Below are 20,198 nucleotides of genomic sequence, written 5' to 3' on the forward strand. Positions count from 1 at the left end.
CGCCCAAGCCATTTTTGAAAATTATTACAAAGTAGAACATTCCGTACCAAACAGACTATTTGATCTGACTGGTTGTGTGAATTATGTTCCACTATACTATCTGAAAAAAGTGTGTCTTGCAAAACGAAAATATACCAGTCATAAACACCAGTCACCTTGTGAACAGATCCTAAAATGCAAACAAATACAGAATTGTTGCTGCGATGGGTTGGATCAAAGAATATACTTTCCGGTCCCCAAAAAATACAAGACCCCACTCACATTGCAGGATTCAGGGTTTCCTAGGGGGCTTTCTCTTTCTGCCATTTCACAATGGCGCCATCTATTGGCTAGAGCCAGTACTGCAGTATGGGACATGCTGGAGAGGCCCCCCCAACAACAGAGCGGCCAGTAATCTACAGTAAGAATACCCTGCCGGACGTCTTCCGAAATCAGAGCTGTACAGCCTTCAATCGGAATGTCTTCAGACGTCAGACAGTGGATTGGAAAGGGTTAAGTCAAAACCAGCAGAGGATCCAAAATACAGAAGAGGTGCAGACTTCTGGTTTTGGCTTGCAAAATACTAACTAGAATACAGCCGCCTGAATTGGGACTAAAATAGTAAAATGTAGGAGCCAAGCGAAAAGAGGAAGAGGGAAATAATCCCTCTATACTCTGTAAGCTCTCACCACGGTCCTCATATAGATCTTTGAACGCCGATTTCCCCATTGACAAGAGTTAAACATTTCCACGCTGTATTTCACAGCTTGTTTCACTAATTTCTCCCAGGATTGCAATGTAGGAGTTTCTTCTGGAAGCCACAATCTTGATAATATCCTACCGGTAAAGAATGATCTCCTGTAGATATTGATATCCTGTAATTACTAGGAATTTAGAGAGGATATCCCCTAATACACAGAGGATTCATTGCAATGTTGATTGTTGTATAGCATAGCCAAACAATCGACTTCCAATGGACTCCAACAATTTGTGTCAACATCAAAAAGTCATGTTCCCCATTAAATGACCTGTTTCCGATAATACCAGAAAAGTCTAAATCTTTTTAGATTTCCTTACCATCCTCACAAAACAGGTGCATGGATACTATTAAAAATTAGTGTCCAAACATCCAACTTGAAGCTTGGTAGGTACACCAGCCTCCCCATTTCCTTTCCTTCTTCCAGGCACAATATGCAAGGGCTGCCAAGTATTCTTGCACACAATAAGTGTAATTACACAGAAACCTTTGGCTTCAGCCACCACCCTCTCCCAACAGAAGCATACATTTCCGGGTCTGGGTACATTACATACCAGCACTAATAGGAGGTGCATTCAAGTTCTGAGGTCTCCTGGGAATAGAAGCATATATAAAAATGGGACACATTTGAGGAGACAAGGGCATTCATCAGGGATGAGCGAGAAAGATGGCAGCACCGTCCAACGCACAGAACCCATGAGACAGCATCTGGAGTTACAAGCTTTTTCAATACTTAGAATGGTGACGTTCATGTTGTAGGAACAGCGTGTATTGTCACTCCTCGACAGTTGAGTGAGACATGCGGCGAAGGTGTCATGGACTTGAAAAACGTGCATTTGTGGGTGCGACAGTTCAAAGAAGGCCAAACGTTGTGCGAGAACGAACCAAAGGAGCCTCAGCCACACAGCCGGTCCGAAGAAAGGATTGCGCGAATGTAGCAAGTCATTATGGAGGACCTCGATTGACTGTTGAAGATATTGTCTGCAAAGTCAGCATTACCGTAGGATCCATGCACACCATCCTACATGAAGACCTGAGGATGCGGAAGGTTTCCTCTAGGTGGGTGCCTTGAACAACGATCACAGCGTGTAGCAATGTGTCAGACATGGAAGTCGTTTTTCACACGTGTTCTAGTTGTGCCACTCCTGTATCAGCGATTTTCTAATGGGCAAAACAAACCCCTAAAGAAGCGTTCGCAACGGCCATGACACCGTGCAAAACGTGTACATCAAGAGGGAGATTATGTTGAGAAGTGACAAAACTTCCAGATTTCTGGGGTCCATAACCTAGTATGGAAGACTGAAAAAATACATATGTCCATCCAGTTCAGCCTATTACCCCCCAATGTTGATCCAGAAGAAGGCAAAAAAAAACCCAATGAGGTAGAAGCTAGAGATGAGCGAGCATACTCGCTAAGGGCAATTACTCGAGCGAGCATTGGCCTTAGCGAGTACCTGCCCGCTCGGAAAAAAAGATTCAGCTCACGGCGGTGGGCAGGGAGCGGCGGGGGAGAGCAAGGAGGAACGGAGGGGAGATCTCTCTCTCCCTCTCTCCCCCCCGCTCCCCCCTGCTGACAGCCGCTACTCACCTGTCACCCGCGTCGGCAGCTGAACCTTTTCTTCTGAGCGGGCAGGTACTCGCTAAGGACAATGCTCGATCGAGTAATTGCCCTTAGCGAGTATGCTCGCTCTTCTCTAGTAGAAGCCCATTTTCCCCATTTAAGGCAGAAAATTCCTTCCCAACTCGAATCTGCAAATCAGAATAGATTTTTTTAAGAAAAAAATTAGGAGACCTTAGAATGTGAATGCACCTTGTAGAACTAGACTATACACTTGTGTATACACTGGCTTAGGCTGAAGTGAAGGCATTTCAAGCACATCTCCGACACAACGTTATAGAGTTCCTCTGGCTGTATAGTGTTGACCTTAGGCACTTCATCTACTTTGTACGGTATGCTATAATAACATAAAAATGGTTCTAGTCTTTTTGGGGGTTTCCATTTATGAAAATATCAAGATTGTTCTAGAAAGAATTGGTTTGGTGAATGTATTACATGCTTCAAGAGCTCCTTTACTATACCTGCTCTATAGAAATGCCCTTTCCCCCCACTACACTGCCACATAGGAGCAGTAATGTATCCAGCCACGGACATTTCATCTGCGGGCCGTTGGGCGCACTTTGTTTTTTTTCTTGATATTCATCCTGCGGTAATATTCTTTGCCGTTATCCCTCGCAGACATCAAGTGTATATATTAGATTATTAGTGCTAATAAGGTCATACGGAGTTGATCTAATAATAAGTTGCCGTGCAAGCAGGCCATCTGCTGCAATATCAGCCACAAATCTTGGAAAATGCAGCTGTTTTCTTAAAATTACTTTTCGGCACGGTAATGGCACTGCTTTCTGCTCCAGTTTGGAGAGCCTATAGGAACGGAGTGCAGATCCATAGGACATATGGAGAAAAAAGTCTCACGTCCAAATATGTTGAGGTGCCAGGGTGGGGCAAAAAGATAATGCAGTGGGAGTTGGTGCAGTTTCCTAGTACTTATAGACATGGGTGTGCCGAAATATGGTGCTATATACGAAGCCATGTAATACGATGTGCAATGAAGCATGGCAGGAAAAACCTCTGTGCTCACATATAAAGTCAACATAATGGGTTATAATATAAATCTGTTACTAATACCGTCATACGTATAGGCCCTGGCGCCGACTAGAAGCACATTGCCTGAGCACATTTTGTGCCTTCAGGCTCCGGAGATGTAAATACTGGGTGTAGCTAACCATTGCACCATGTAATGCACAGATTCATATAAGCATGTACCAATGTGTGAAGACTATCCTGCTGGGAAAGGCCTTGTGGAAGCCGCCATGAGAGGAACACATGTGGCTGCAGGATATCCTGAACATATCGCTGAGTAGTCATTGTCCCTCGTACCACTACTAGGGGTGTCCGACTGTTGTATGCCATGGCCCCCAGACCATCACACCAGCAGTAGGGATAGTGTGCTGCTCCACAGCAAAGCCAGGATTAAGGCGCTCACCCCGAGGTCTCCAGACATCAGTGCCAAAACTAAACCTGGATTTGTCGCTGAAGACAACCCATTCCACCTGTAGCGTCCAGTTTCCTCATTCAAGACACCACTGCAAATGGAAGCGACGGTGGATGTCAAAGTCAGTAATGGGCGCCTTGAGACAGAATGTCCTTCAGCCAAGAGGCTGGAAATGGTTCCAACAGACACAGGGATGTAATGATGATGTCACCCGTCTGTGGATGGCGGTCAATGAAACAGTTGGAGCTGCTCATGCTTGTCAGATGATCAGATGATTCTCTCTACTGGTGTCCCAGTTGCCTTGTGGGGCTTCATGGATCCACTGGTCCCAACACCCTAACCGTCTGGTCAGAACGGCCCGTGGGGGGGCAATTCGTCAATATGACCATCCAACTTCTCTCATTCCAATAATGTGCCACCTCGCTACACTACACACCAGGAGCCTCTGAGAGCCCTTTTATAGGCCATGGTTGGAACCACTTGTAGGACCTTGGATGGCAAGATCGTTCATCTAAATCACACCACCACTCTAATCATTTTCATATCTGCATGCCGGGTTTTGCAGTAAAATGACAACTCCTTCTAGGGGCTGGATTTTTTTTTTAAATGTACCTCTCACCACTATATGGTCTTGTCATCATAGATATACAAAAGTGATGTCCGCATTCAGTAGCTGTTACCCAGATTGAGCGTTCACAGCAGAAAGCCTCTGTTCAGCAGGTATCAAGATGGTTTTAAAGTGCCTGCATTTCAGCGTCTGTATTACAGTCACAATCCCCAGACCTAGGGGTTGACCTAATTCCTGGACGTATTACGGCCATCTGAAACCGGTCATAGAATACATCAGCTATCGGGCGTGGGTAAGACTTTGCAAATAGTGAAGAAGTGAAACACAAAGTATTTGGGAAAGTAGCATAACTTTCCATAAGTCAAGAACCCCCCTCTAAAGTAAAGACCCCCTTGAAGTGGTATTCGGCTAGAGCTGCACCTTCTAAGTAATATGGCACTTGTATTTGCAGTCCATTCTACATCTTCCCAAGGTATCGATGGATTTACGCCCGCAGAATAATCCAATATGCTCTGTGTCATCATTAATAACGTTTCTGTTTCTACAAACGCAGTAAATCCCGTTTATGGGACTAGATAAATGTTTGGCTTTGTTCTGTTTTGATGATGCAACCGCGGCCCGCGCTTCGAGACACTTTACAACGCGTCTACTGTCTCTCCAATTAAAGTGATTTAACCCTACTATTACGCCTGGTGTTGATGCGGCGTGACTCTCTGTCCTCTGATCCAGACTCATGACTGTCATGTTCTACTTCCCAGGACTTGACGGTGAAAGTTGATCGTAAAAGTTGTAATGAGCGCAGGGCGAATGGGATGGGCCGCAGCTGCTTCAGGAATGCTGACTCTTGGGAAAAACCAGGGCGCCTTCACACGGGCCGTAGACGATGCAGAATTTCCGCAGCAGATTTTGCAGCGGGAATTGCGCAGCATTTACAATAGAAGACGTGGAGAAGATTTGAGAGATCGGCTTCACGTGGTGCGGGAAGTTTTCGCAATAAATCCGCAGCATTTTCCCAAAAACCGCTGCGGATTCTAAATCCACGGCACGTCTATTTATGCTACGGAGTCAGCCCTTGAAATACCAAAGGCACCATAGCAATAAAGTGCGCAGGGAAATTAAGACACCAGGGAGTAATTAAGGCTGCACAGCCCTTTAAGTCACGGCACGGGTGAGTTTAACGCCGATGTGAACGGTCTCCGGCAGTGCAGTAATAAGTGCAGATACACGCGGAATACCACGAATTTTGCGCCGTTAGGTTCGCACTACTGTGAGTGTTTCTTGTCTTACGCTCGCCTGAAGGAGCCCTGACTCACACAGGGCAGAGGTCAGCACCCACTGTTCGCTTGTAGTGCCCATTTGCACACCAAAGTCCCATAAGGGACTATGCGGGAGGGGAAGGACGCAAATGTGTATCCGAGACCAGTGCGATTGCACAATGTGCTGCGCAATTTAGTGGGGAAAAGAACACATTGGGGACTAATTAGGCTAAATTGCCTTTTAACTCGGGGCGCGGCTATGTTTCGCACCCATGAAACGGTCCCGGTCAGTCCAAAAAAATGCTGTAAAATGCACAGATACATGTGCAATAGCGCGATGTTCATGGTGCAGAAACCTTGCACGGTCGGGTGAGTTTTGCGCGTGGGAAGCCGCCCTGAAAAATCGCTTCATGTCCTATTTTTGAGTGATTCTTGTTCAAGAATCGCCCTTTACTTTCTATGGGAGTGTTAAAAAAAATGGATCTCACTCGGATGCATATGCGCGCAATCTGTTTTTAGAGTATTTCACTACTGAAACTGCGTGCAAATTTTTTTTTTACGTGCAGGAAAATCGCGCATGAGAAACAAAACGCTTGCCCGTATGAATGTAGCTCAAGGCCGTATGTGAGTCGCGCCTGAGATTTGCACAACGTACACGGACAACCTGTGACGATCTGCCCAGCCCAGCTACATACAGCCCAGCTACTCTCCATATCCGCTTTTATGAGGCGCTGTCGCATAGCTCTTCCTCCCTTTCCCTTTATTGACTCCCAAAGACACTATAAAGTAGAAGGATCAGATATTCGAGGGGTTACAGTTTTCCAGGACCCTGACATATAAAACACAAGTGCCATTGTATGACCAAGTGCCGGATTCTTCATCCGTGCCAACCAATGATTGCATTGAATGCGCCAGCCCAGACTCCACATGATGATGCCCAGCCAAGACCCAATGCTGGGAGAGGTCGCCTTCTGAAGGTGGTATTTTGTGGCATTCATTGAGAAAGCCTTTATTTGAGGCACACAAGCCTGGCACAGGATATAATCAGTACATGGACTGGAGGAAGCCTGTCATTTCATGTCTCCCTGTGTTAGCGTCTGAGTGTAAAATGATGATGATACCATCCATTTAGGCATTATTGAATTAATGCCAGCCAGGATCCTGCAATTTAATGCAGTTATAAATGTGGAGACAGAGCCGAAGGAAGAAGCTTTTGTCACAGAGCCGTAATGAAGCCGGACCTGCTCCCTAATCTGCACTTTATCATTTAGCTGCGATTGCATCCAGGAGCTGTGCTGTATCCAGAGCAAACCTATGCGGAAAGGGGCTTTTTAGGCGAATTTTACATTGTTCAGCCGCTGCAACGCCAGAAGAGTGCAGCCTTTACTGTATTCCCAGAGGATTCCTTGGCTGCTGATCTATTATTCAGTGGCGCCACCTACTGGATTCCAGTCTTGCATTAATTTCAGGTCTAAGCAGCCAGGAGCATGACCGTCAGCGCTTCTTCACATGACCGTGTTTGCACAGGTATTTGCGTATGCTAAACACAGAGAATAGAACCCATGGATTTGAAATGGAGGATCTGCTCTATTTGCCTGTGTTTTGTGCATCAGAAGTCCCATAGAAGTCTATGAGAGGTTCGAAAAATACGCAAGGGAAAGGGAGTGACGCTGTGCAAAACGCAGGCAAAAGAACACACCATCAGGCATTAAATAGTCAAAGGGTGCGCCACGCATGTGAGCTGGCCTTGCGTGTGCGAAAAGCACAGTACCGTGCGCAAACACGCACGCAACACACAGATTCTGTACGTCTTCAAACCTCGTATATACTGCAGCAAGCCTCATGTGAAGCCGCCCTAGCATGGATATATTTGTGCACGCAGAGAATTGATATCAAGAAGTTCCTTCTCATTTCCCTGCCCTATTTTCTGCGCATTTGAAGTCTATAGGGGTGCGCAAATGTGCACTCAATACGCAACAGGATGCGCAAAACCACATGTAAAACAGCACATCTGGACCTGCTTAGGCTAAATAGTCTTTTAACCCTTTGCAATGCAGTTTTGGATTCAGGGTTTCCTAAGGAGTTTTCTCTTTCTGCCATTATACAATGGTGCTATCTACTGGCTAGAGCCAGTACTGCGGTATGGTACATGCTGGAGAGGCCTCTGACAACAGAGCGGCCAGTAATATACAGTAAGAATACCCTGCCGGACGTCTTCCGACATCGGAGCTGCACAGGCTTCAATCAGAATGTCTTCAGGCGTCAGACAGTGGATTGGAAAGGGGTAAATCATCGTCGGGGGGGTGGGGGTGGGGGGGTCATGTGCCCATGTGAACATGCCCTGTGTGCGCAAAAACAATACAGCAAAATACGCCGATACACGCACAAAAGCACCTCGTTCAGGGCACGAATGTGTTGTGCTGAGGTGCGCGCAAAAACGCATACGCCTGTGTGTAGCTGTGCTTGAGGTCTAGACGCCTAACATATAATTAATGATTGTGCAAGCTCTGCTCTCCGCCGTCTGCACCCAGTATGCTACATGGCAGGTAGGTGTCCCACAGGCCGGGGCTGTAGTCTGGGGTCTGTTGCGCTCCAGTATCTTTGGGCTGAAGGTTTGGGGGTTATGCACATGTGCTGCATTGTTCATTCAGTGACATAAAGGGAAAGACGATAACTCAATGCATTTTGATCTTAAAGGGAACCAAGTTCCTCTCCACCGCCATCGGCCGCACACACATGTGAGGGCGGTGCATGTCACTTCCCTGCACATGATTTACATTCACAGATGATCACTCAAAGTTTTGAGCAAACATTTTGCATAAGCTACTAATGAGCTAATCAGCCCATTAGTAGCCAACTAGCTTCATTTGTATGTATTAAGAGACCAGCAGGTGGTCTGTTCCCTAAATACATCACTTTTGGTCTCCCCAATGTAATCAGCGCTGCCCGTGGAGAACACAGCATGCCGTCCCTATTATCAGGAACGGCAGATTTCATGCTGGCCTGAAGTCAGCGATGGACGAAGAGTGCACCGTAAGTGCACGATGGATACACATTTACACACAACGGCTATTGCTCAAAAGCCAACGTTTGAACAAATTTTGAGCGAAAATCATTGCGTGTAAATCAGCCTTAAGTTACAACTTCTTTTTTAGTTGATTGGAATTGGCCAAATTTTTATAGGGGCATCTTTAAAAAGTTGAACCCCAAGCTGCATGATTGCCTGCTGCTTGGTTAGTATTCCCAAAGCTGCTTACGGGTTCATAAAAATAAAACACACAATTTCCATATGTTACCACTTAGTGGGGCTCCTTTGGCCCTAATGACATCTGATACTTTCTGTGGCATGCTAATGTCTGATACACTTCAGCTGGTATTTCCCTCCATTCATCCTACAAATGTCTGGCGAGTTTTCTCAAAAAGAAGCATTGGCCCGTCTACGATGGTGCAAGGAGCGTCGTCATTGGATAGTTGAGCAATGGAAGGGTGTTCTATGGAGGGATGAATGGCAATACTCCATCTTCAAATCAGATAGTGGTACCTGGATTTGGAAGAAGCCTGGGGAACGGCTTTTGCCTGAGTATGTTGTGCCAAAAGTTAAGTACAGCAGAGGTTCCATTATAGTCTGGGGATGTTTTAGATGATCTCGTTCCGTTAGTTGTAGCGGCAAGGACCATGAGGATGCAGCTGTGCCTTGGCGTTCTAGACAATAATGTGCTGCTGACAATATGGTAATACTCTGAATTGGTCAGCAATACTTCCAACAAGACAATGCATCTTGGCCAAATCCAACGCTGGATTACGTTGGTTTGTGGATATGGATGTTCCACAATCAGACGGGCTGCACAGAGTCCTGACTTAAACCTTTTTGAATATTTTTGGGTTTAAATGATCAGGAAATATGAACAGTGTCAATGTTCTATGAAAAAAACTCACTAGACGTTTGCAGGATGAATGGAGGGAAATACCAGCTGAAGTGTATCAGACCTTAGTAGTAGTATCCGATGTCATTAGGGTTAAATCAGGCCCCACTAAGTATTGACATATGGAAATAAATACTACTTCTTGCTCAGGTATCCAGTTACTTTTGTTAGGATAGTGTATAGCTAGCACTCTTAGATGGGTAATTTGGGCCATGTTCTGCCTCCTGTTGAACCCTTTTTGTAACAGATGCTGACCAAGTAATGACACAATAGGGAATGCTCAGATTGTGAGCCTGATAGAAATCTATCCTATTGTTTTATTGACTAATGACATCAACATCCAGACAATGACTTTAACAGACCCACTGTGAATGACAAGTCACCTGCCTGGAATCTCTAGTATATGGCCAGCTGTATACATTGAAAGGACCCTTTCTGACACGTCTGGGTTATTGTCTGTGATGTCCAAGCAAAACAGGATTTACTTCTCTGCATCCTTTTCAGTAATATAGGAAAGCAAAAATGCCTATGAACTGGATCTGTCAGGTCTTGCAGTTCTTCTACCTGTCCACTAGGGGATAAGAACTTGTGTATATGTGTTTATTCAAGACATTTGAGTCTTAGTTGTTGCAGCTGTTTGCTGACCGTCTCTAGTTTTTTTTGGGACGTGTACTTCTGGTGTCATACAAAATAAGAGGTTCACAAAGCACCACTAGCCCCTATAGGGGTAATTGATAAAAGTCCACTCCCCCTGTCAGAGCCACAAAGTGCCAGACCCCATCACACTTATTCCAATAACGGGGGGGCTATCCTCACCCTGACTCCCCTCCAACCAGTATAGAACCGACTCAAAGGACCTGCCAACCGCTGCCATGACATCTTACAATGCCCTACAAACCCACCACCTTCCAACTACCCATCTCTACCCCCCTTTTGTACTGCCAACCAATCTGATTATTAAACAATTTCAGGGTGAGAAGGTGGGTCTGTCGTTCCCGTTCTCCAGACCCCTAGCATTAACCCCCTAATGCACTGGCGTAACTATAGGGGATGCAGGGGATGCGGTTGCACCCGGGCCCAGGAGCCTCAGGGGGCCCAGAAGGCCTCTCTTCTCCATATAGGGAGCCCAGTACTATGAATAAAGCATTATAGTTGGGGGCCCTGTTACAGTTTTTGCCATGGGGCCCAGGAGCTTCAAGTTACACCTCTGCCCTAATGCCTAATTGGCCCTCCCCCTAAACACCTTAACCCCTCATCTCCCGCTCCTCCCTACAAACCCGTGCCATTTAGGCCTTCACCCATGGCCCTAACCGCAGTTACGGACCTTACTCTATGTAACTTGCTGCTCTCACACACTCTTGTCATATAACTTTGGAGGCCCCCGATATCAAAAGTGTGACAGCCTTGTGACAGAGAAGATAGTGATCCAGAGCATATGACATCTGAAGCAAGGCCCTGATCAAACAAAGCTGCTTTGTGCAGGAAACCTATCATGTCTGGGCATGTAGTATCTATCTGACCAGGCGGACCCTACACAGTATGAAGAATGCACTATGTGATATACATCAGCCCTCGTAGCATGTGGTGATGACTGGTGGATGATGGTGGTCTACTTCGCAAGAGCGTATTTCCCATAGAAACAGCTCATGTAGCTGCTGTGGGGCCATTGGTGGGAGGGGGACCAACCCTATAAATGCCATCTCATCTGCTATTAGGTGGCAAGTCCCCGGATGGTCCCATCTCTAGAGACACTCATTGGATACATTCGGCGAATGTTTCCACTTGTTCCTATATGTAGTTGAGTTCAGTCTTTAGCTTACTCTTTATATGCCATGTATTCTTCATGTTTTTCATCACTACAAGTGAACTTTCTCTGTCTCACTCCTTTAGGGTCGATGTACGAGAGAAAATTGTAAATATCTGCATCCTCCTCCGCACTTAAAAACCCAGCTAGAAATTAATGGACGGAATAACCTTATACAGCAAAAGACGGCCGCCGCGATGCTCGCACAGCAGATGCAGTTCATGCTCCCCGGCACCCAGCTACAGCCAATCGTAAGTAGAACGTCTCTGCGCCCGTCTTGTCATATCTGTAATGACGTCTAGTTTTTTGAAGGTCTTTTTAAAGTTACAGATGGAAAATTAAAATAAACTGCTTGTTTCACTTTACCAAATATGAAATGCTAATGGCACAGACCAACTTTTTAACCCCTTAGTGTCGGCCCATACACCTTTTTAATGACCTCACTAATGAGCTATCAACCTGTATTTACACCCCTGTGGATAACTTGTTATTCTGTTAGAACCCCTTTAAGGCATTAAGTAGAGGCAAACTGCTCCATGATCAACTACATTTTACCTTTGGTAGCTATAGCAGCTTACATTGTATTCCACTCACCCATGTTTGTGCTTCTGTGTAACCCAATATTTGTGCTACATTACGAGGTTTCTACAATGTGTCAGGCTGTTTTTAGTTCGACCGCTATCTTAGACAATGACACGAGTTTCACAAGTATTCCCCCATCTATTTAATATGGAAATAGGGCAGATCTACTAGGTTTTTGTGATTTCTAGTTTGTGCTCAGATATACTCTGTGCACCATTTATATTCCTACTTACAGTAATAGTGTAGCAGAATACTTTGCGGTTGATAGTAGCAGAGTTCCCAAGAACCTGCAAGGTGTTCACTAGTGGTTGTGATAAAACTATGAGCGCCTCCGGACCTAGTGCTGGATCCACTATAAGCATCTCTTGTTTACCCCTCCCCCCCTTGTTCGACAGGAGGGAGGTGCTGCTTGTATATCGAATCACCTCAAAGCAAGCGTGCAGCATGGTTCACAACCCCTTATCTACCCGAGACCACATGCATACAACTAGATTAGGAATGATTTAGTGTTTTAGAGTTGAGGATCCTGCACCCTGGACCCACATTGATCATCAGTAACGGGGAGTCAAGCCTGTTGCAGCGCAACACCTGTAATCAAGAAGTGGAGCTCAGGTGACGTTGTGACATCAGCGTTGGACAATGTGACCATAAGCTGTCCATAGACTGAATTTCCCCGTATGGAGGACTCACATAACCTTACAAATGACAGCCATTTTTGCTGCCTTCCTACTATCACTGCAGAGGAACCCTAAGGTGTCGTCTGTTGGAAATCCCTCAGTGTATAATGTGCCCTTCTGCACATCCCTGTTACAACATCTCCTATGGTGGATGCACTGATTGGCCGACAGAGAGATGTTTCCCCTAGCCGGCCAATCAGCCATAATTGAAGGGTATTTATTCCGGGCCGCCTCTACATGGGCGCTGGTTATTTTCCTGCCTGATGTGTCAGCCGACTCCTGTCAGCTGAGCACCTGTGGCTGTTTGTTCTGTGTGGTGCTTAGTCACTTCTACCAAATACTGTGTTATGTACATTGCTCTTTCCATCTGTATTAAATATCTCCCCTATCCTCCATCTACGGACAAATGAGGCCCTCTAGGTTCCTAACATGGGACCACCTGTACGGGGCGATTGTCCTGCTTTTAGGCAGAGTCTGCCACACCAAAGTTGCTTAGGGATAGCATTCCCATCTAGGTATTTCTGCTACTATTGTTTGCCCTATTTTGTGTTCCCTGCATTTTGGTGATGTAACATATCTCTATATTTGCCCATTGGGGACATTAATTACATCTTGTGCTGACGTGTTGGTGTCGTCCGTTAAGGGCGCTATACTTGCGCCCTGCACGAAATGTAATAAAGCCCCTTCAGTGTTTATCTGGGGTCAGTGCCTTGCCTGTATGGTGTGGTTATGCCTGGTACTACGGCTCAGCATCATTCAGTGGCTGAGCTCACGTTGCAGCCCCTTCCATATGATGATCAATGGGGCCCCCAATGGTCACACATGAGTGGCTTATCCTGGCCCTAGAAAACCCCTTGTACCTTTAGTTTGACATGGTCAAAAACATATTTTTGTCTGTTGAAGCTGCTTGTCCAATGGTGAAATATGTTGACTGCATCTTGCTATATAAAGAAGTTATATACCTACTTGGTTCTGTGGTGTACACCAATCGGAGCTCCGAGTAACAGAGATAAAAAGAAAAAAGTTTGGTACGGTGTTAGCCAGTAGAGCAAGAAAAAAACATGATGGTATAGCGAGCTTTCGAACCTACTTAGGGCTCTTCTTCAGTCCAGGTAGGTTTGAGAGCTCGCTATATGTTTTTTATTAGCCATTAAAAGGTATTATATGTAGAAGATTACTTGGTTTCTCTTGCTGAGAACCATCGCGTTTTACAGTCATTTAGAAACGCACTTGCTGAGGATTGTTCCTCTTGAAGGCTTTATCTACACGGTCATCACCAGTACGTTCCCATTATGATCTCTCCATGACTTACTCATCACAAATCTATGACACAAGGTTATATCTTTTACAACTGGCCCCTGGTAGCGCTGTATAAAAGCTCAGCATAGGTATCTCCAAACTAATCTCTAGACAGTTGTGGTGACACACAGCCATAAAGTCCTGCTTAGAGGTAATGAGAAATGTTATGGTCTGCTACAGCCATACTTGCCATGAATAATCATGCCCATGGATCCCACTTAACCTCAAAACAAGTCTAGCGGCGCCCTATTATTTTAAAAGACCTGCACCCAAGCACCGGGTGAAGCCTCGTGGAAAGCATGAGCAATTTCAAATAATGGCACTAAGTGATGAGTTACATGTATGGAGACACCGTAATTAACAGATGCTGAATTCATTTAACTTGACGCTGCACTTTGCATTTATGAGATTCACATCCCTTAAGTATCGTGCGTCTGTGATGATCATTTAACGCTATATGTGTGATTCATTCAAAGGCATAAGCTTCTCTTATTGGATGCGTATATTTTTAACTAAAGAAGGCAAATGAGAACATGTTTTCCAAAAGGATGGGTATACACACAATATACTAATCTGGAAAACTCTCAATATTTATAACTAGACTAAAAGGTGAGGGAACGGGAAATCTGTCCCTAACCTACTAATGTAATAACCTACCTAAAAGCAGAGCACTCACTCTGATAAGGACGACCCTACGTCAGGAACCATGGACCACCCTGACCCTCCCTGGTTAGAAAACAAGTATATTTACTACAATAAATAACACTACTGTATATACAGTATAGACGTTAAACAAGAACACACTGAACCAGATGGGATACCTATGTAACAATAGGAATTACTCAGGAGATAGACATTACAACACCCCAAATATCCTTAAAACCAAACAGACTTATCTGACAGTGAACAGGACAGGAGCTACCAACCTGACCAGAAACACCATCAGACTAAAAGTATAACCGGCGTCCTAAATGAGGAGGAGCCGAAATAAATGTGTACAGACAGTCGCTGATTGGCCATCTGGGATACATGCCTCCCAGCTGAACAAACCATACACACACCAATAGAGAAGTGCTGCTGTCAGCATTCTACTCTGGAATGACACTGAACATGTGCCAGCGTGTGGATCATGGGACATCACTAGAGATGAGCGAGTATACTCGCTAAAGGCAATTGCTCGAGCGAGCATTGCCTTTAGCGAGTATCTCCCCGCTCGAGACGGAAGGTTCGGGTGCCAGCAGCGGGCAGGGAGCTGTGGGGGAGAACAGGGAGGAACGGAGGGGAGATCTCTCTCTCCCTCTCTCCCCCCCCCCCCCCCCCCCCCCCCCCCGCTCCCTCCTACTCACCGTTCCCCCGCGCCGGCACCCGAACCTTCCGTCTCAAGCGGGGAGATACTCGCTAAAGGCAATGCTCGCTCGAGCAATTGCCCTTAGCGAGTATACTCACTCATCTCTAGACGTCACCCTAGTCCCAATATTACATGGCCAATGGCCAGGCAAATGTCAGCTTTAGAGTTTGTTAAAAATGTTTACTACCATGTTAGCCATAGGGAGGGAATATATTAGGGTCAAGACAACAGGTAGTCAGGAGAGACAGCAGCTTAACCCCTTCCAATCCACTGTCTCACGTCTTCAGACATTCGGATTGAAGGCTGTACAGCTCCGATATCAGAAGACGTTCGGCAGGGTATCCTTACTGTATATTACTGGCCGCTCTGTTGTCGCAGGCCTCTCCAGCATGTCCCATACCGCAGTACTGGTTTTAGCCAGCAGATGGCGCCATTGTAAAATGGCAGAAAGAGAAAGCCCCCTAGGAAACCCTGAATCCAAAATTGGATTGCAAAGGGTTAAGGTGGGTACCGCTAGGCTCACAAAGTTGGTCATTCATATTACTCACGTGACACTATGGTCAATCATAAAATAAAAAAATATATAAATGTAAAGTACTGTTGTGGGCACTATGGCGCTTATTGGGGGATATTATGGCTGGCACCTTCAAGGCCGCTGTGTTTGGTACTAACTTAAGTATTTGGGCTGCTATTCTTGAGGAGCCACAGGACATGGTGACAAATACTCATGGGGCTCTGTGGCTTTGACTCTTAATGGGGTGCTCTGACTTCTTAATGCTGTGGGAGTTATTCATATAGGAGACTGTAAGTATGGGCGCATTTTTTGGAATATTTGCCTTGAGTGCCAAAACAGATTGTCCTGGACATTTGCATTACTCCTGAACAGTAAAGAAAGCGTATGAATAAAAGATGAGCGTAGCGAGTGATCCTAATTACCATCCCGATTCTCATGATCAGCTGATGCATTGCTTACGGTTGTTTTTCTCCTTCGCAGAACGGCTTCTGGTTATTTAGACATACTTGTGATCATTGTGTGATCTGGAGGGTTTTACTAGACCCTTTATACTTGTACAGCAGTGCGGCTTGATAGTAGCAGTGATTAAATGACCAGTTTAGGTCCTGATAAACCCTACAGCTCTTAGTATCTTTATAGTTGATATTGTGTACTGATATTCCATCATTCCATCCAAAGCAACCAAATGAAATGTCTTTTCCCATCTCTCATCACGTTCAACATCTAACCATAGACTATTATCCGGGTTCCAGTTGGGTAATGCAATATTTGACATAGGCTCAATTGTCAAACAACATTGTGGAATGGTTCGAATTTCCAAAACGTCATTATATACAGATGCAGCCAAATTCAACTTGACTCTTAAGGCATATTCACCAGCAAGAATATGTAAAACACAGAACCCAAAGTAATTACTTTCTTCATTATACATTACGGTTGGTTGAAACAACCCTCCTACGTCTCTCATTCCAATGATGCGCCCCCTCTCAAAGCCTGTTAATCAGGCAAAATGTCTTAATAGATATAGCTATTCATGAATGAATAGCTAAGGGCAGTGTGTCATTGGCTGAGCACTCAGCCAATAGCTAAGCAGTAGCTGCTATTGGCTGAGCCCTCAGCCAATCAGCACAGCCCTTTCAGGAGGCTTTCTGAGCCACAGTTTTTATACCCTCTTAATAGCTTTACAATGGGGTTTGACGTGTTAATGTAGCAATAGCTTTTAAATGGCTTAAGATAACTTTCTGCAACAAGTTATCACAGTAAGGTTAAACTTGACTATATCAGTAGCTGCAATACCTTGCACGGCCAACGGACAAGAATGGCAACCTTTCTGGGGAAAGAGCATACTGTTTATCTAATCTTGGACCACTCTTTTAATATGACTGTGGGAGTAATGTTCAATCTTTACTACATCAATGAATGCAACCTAATCTACTTTTGTTCCTTTCATTTGCAGACCACATTCCCTGTGACTCCATCACTTGCAACAAGCCCATCCATGGCATTTAGTCCCTACTTGAGTCATGTCTCCCCAGGCATGGGTCTTGTTCCTGCAGAGCTTCTACCAAATACACCTGTCCTGGTTTCTGGAAACCCAGCGGTTACAGTACCTGGTGGCTCTGCTGGTCAGAAACTGGTGCGCACAGACAAACTGGAGGTATGTTACTGACTGTGACAAAGTGGGATATACCATCAATGCCTGATGGACGGTGCCGGTCACTGAAAAACCCTACAGTGCCGAATATCTGATTATACCATGCCATAGTATAATACCTATACATGTACCATAGTTGATCGGTTGGGGTCCACCGGTCAGGACCTCAACCTATCAGCTGATCAGAATCCCACTGCTAATTGCAGGCGCAACTCTCATTAAGATCAGTGAGAGCTGCACCTACAATTATGAGCAGCGGCTACTACACCGGGTTTATAGCTAACTGCTGCCATTCCGTACCCCTATGTGTTGTGGCGCTGACAGGCCAGGCTGATCGGATGGGTCACCAGTAGTATTTGCATGGAAAAACCCTTTAACTTGCAGAAGATTGTTTTGAGCAAACATAGCTGTAGCAAACCCTCCGCTGTCAAACCTATTAGATCTATAATGTTTTTTAGCCTTTTCTTGTGAACAGCCACTCACCTGCAACACAGTTGCAAAATAAAGGGGTTCTCTAGGCAAAAACCATTGATGGTCAATCCCTAGGATAGGTCATCAATTAATCGCCAGGGACCCGCCGCTCAAGGTCCTGTAAGTGCTGCGGGGTTAGACATTGCCATAGGGGATGGGAGCAGAAGTGCCATAGAGGGCTTCATTCCCACTGAAATCAATGGGAGCTGAAGCCGGCTATTACATTTCCGGCACTTCTGTCTCCAACATGGCAGTCAGACCTGGAAGTGTAATAGGGGCCTTCAGCTCACGTTGATTTCAATGGGATTGAAGCCAGCTATGGCACTTCCGCTCCAATCCTAGATGATGACGTCCGGCCCTGCTGCACTAACAGCCATCTGGGCGATCAGCTGATCGTCTGGGATCCTTAGCTGCAGATCCCCGGCGATCAACAATTGATGACCTATCCTGAGGATACATCATCAATAGTTTTTGCCCATAAAAACCCTTTTACTCTTCTATACATAATTTAATGGAGTACATTTTAGTGGACCAGCTTGTAGAAAGTACTGGAAATAGCTGACCATGATTCTGCTGTTTTGCAGTCCGATGAAGTTAGTTGTGTCCAATCTTCTGTACAAGTCTTGGGAAATTTCAGATAATCATGCCGTTCTGAGCCCTGAAGTACTAGACCACAGGAATATAGCTAATGCCCATGTGCATGGACCCGTTAGATCAGCCCTCAGCGTCCTTATGGTACCGATAGACACTCCCTGTGCCTCTGCTTAGCACCCTAATCCCTCCGAGATGCATTGCTTCTTGGGGAGAATACCTCCATGATACAACATGTGATGGTGGACGCTACATCTTCATGTAATCACGGGTTCTGGCAGAGATCACGGAAACAAGCAGTGATACAGCATGGTCCCATAAGGGCTTTCTTTATACTTCTTCTTGTTATATGACGGCCTGGGGCAGATGTACAATAGCTAATAGACAGTTAAAGCTGGTTCTTGGTGCTGAAGGACAGCAGATCGGACAGTGAAAGCAATGGATGTCGCCGGGTCAGGCAGGTTGTATTTGCTATCGATTTTGTGCAATTTCAACCATTGCCAATTCATTGGCAAACAATTGATAGCTGTTGGATTTAGGATCTATGTATGTTAATTCCGAGTCCCGAGGAGTCCGCGGACGAGACCTAAAATATTTGCCGGGTGGCTTTTTACTATAAATGCTGCGGAAATTTCACAGCCTTTACACTGTGTGAACAGACCCACAGATGTCCAATATTCACAGGGGGAACTCGAATGGTAATGGATAATGACAGCGAAAGTTACAATCTGAAATTGGCCAAAGCAAACCCCTTTAGGGCCATTTCACACAATTTCTTCACATTTTTTTCGCATTCCACACCGCATGCCACAGTAATTCTTGCATCAAATTCTGCGCGGCTCCATGCAGATTTTGATAGGAATGGAAAGTGGCTTATTTAGTTCTGCTGTCAGTTTCACATCACAATCTTCAATGAGGCTTGCGGATTTTGTAATGGTGGAGTAAGGTGCAGACTTGTGATGCAGAATGCAGAAAAATTCCCCCCACGTAGGAGGGCCCTCGGGGTGTGATCACACTTGCAGGTTTTTTGTTGCAATGGAGCCAAAACCAGGTGAGAATCATAGAAGGAGAGAATAAAGGACGGATACAACTCCTCTTTTTTGGAACCACCCCTGCTTCTGGCTTCGAAGACTGCATCCATAAACCTGAACAGAAACTGCCTGTGTGACTGTAGCCTAATCGAAGTAGCCCTAAAAGGGAAAAGACCGGGATATTGTATAGCGCCCCATCAATCATCTACATACTAGACATGAAGAAGACACTATTGGTCTGGTGTATTCTGTAATAAGGGGTTCGTTAATGACAAATCCTATTTCCTCAGGTTTGCAGAGAGTTCCAGCGTGGTAACTGCACCCGTGGAGAGAATGACTGCCGCTATGCGCATCCGATAGATATCGCCATGATTGACACCAATGAGAACACTGTAACTGTTTGCATGGATTACATCAAAGGCCGATGCTCTAGGGAGAAATGCAAGTACTTTCACCCCCCTGCACACCTGCAAGCCAAAATAAAGGCAGCTCAGCACCAGGTGAACCAAACAGCCGCAGCTGCTATGGTAAGGGCTTACCCTGTCTCCCCGGAGCCTCGGTGCCAGGGGGCTAATTAAAACTTTAACCCTCGCAGGATGTACGCTTGTGAAGATGCATGTACTTGTCTTCTCAGAAAATGTCTTACTTATTCATACCGTATATTATACATTAATCACCCATTACTGTTGTG

At 45.4% G+C, this 20,198-nt stretch overlaps 1 protein-coding gene across 6 annotated transcripts in view; it reads left to right on the plus strand.

The window, feature by feature from the left end:
• MBNL3 (muscleblind like splicing regulator 3) overlaps positions 1-20,198 on the plus strand; it is a 152,092-nt gene that overhangs the window by 86,541 nt on the left and 45,353 nt on the right. For all 6 annotated transcript variants that reach the window (XM_066581854.1, XM_066581855.1, XM_066581857.1 and 3 more), the window contains exons 3-5: positions 11,427-11,591; positions 17,217-17,417; positions 19,798-20,034. In XM_066581854.1, coding sequence (XP_066437951.1) covers positions 11,427-11,591; positions 17,217-17,417; positions 19,798-20,034 — 603 coding nt within the window. The remainder of the gene's footprint in view (positions 1-11,426; positions 11,592-17,216; positions 17,418-19,797; positions 20,035-20,198) is intronic.

Source organism: Eleutherodactylus coqui, chromosome 10 (assembly GCF_035609145.1).
Source record: "Eleutherodactylus coqui strain aEleCoq1 chromosome 10, aEleCoq1.hap1, whole genome shotgun sequence".
Lineage (NCBI taxonomy): Eukaryota > Metazoa > Chordata > Amphibia > Anura > Eleutherodactylidae > Eleutherodactylus > Eleutherodactylus coqui.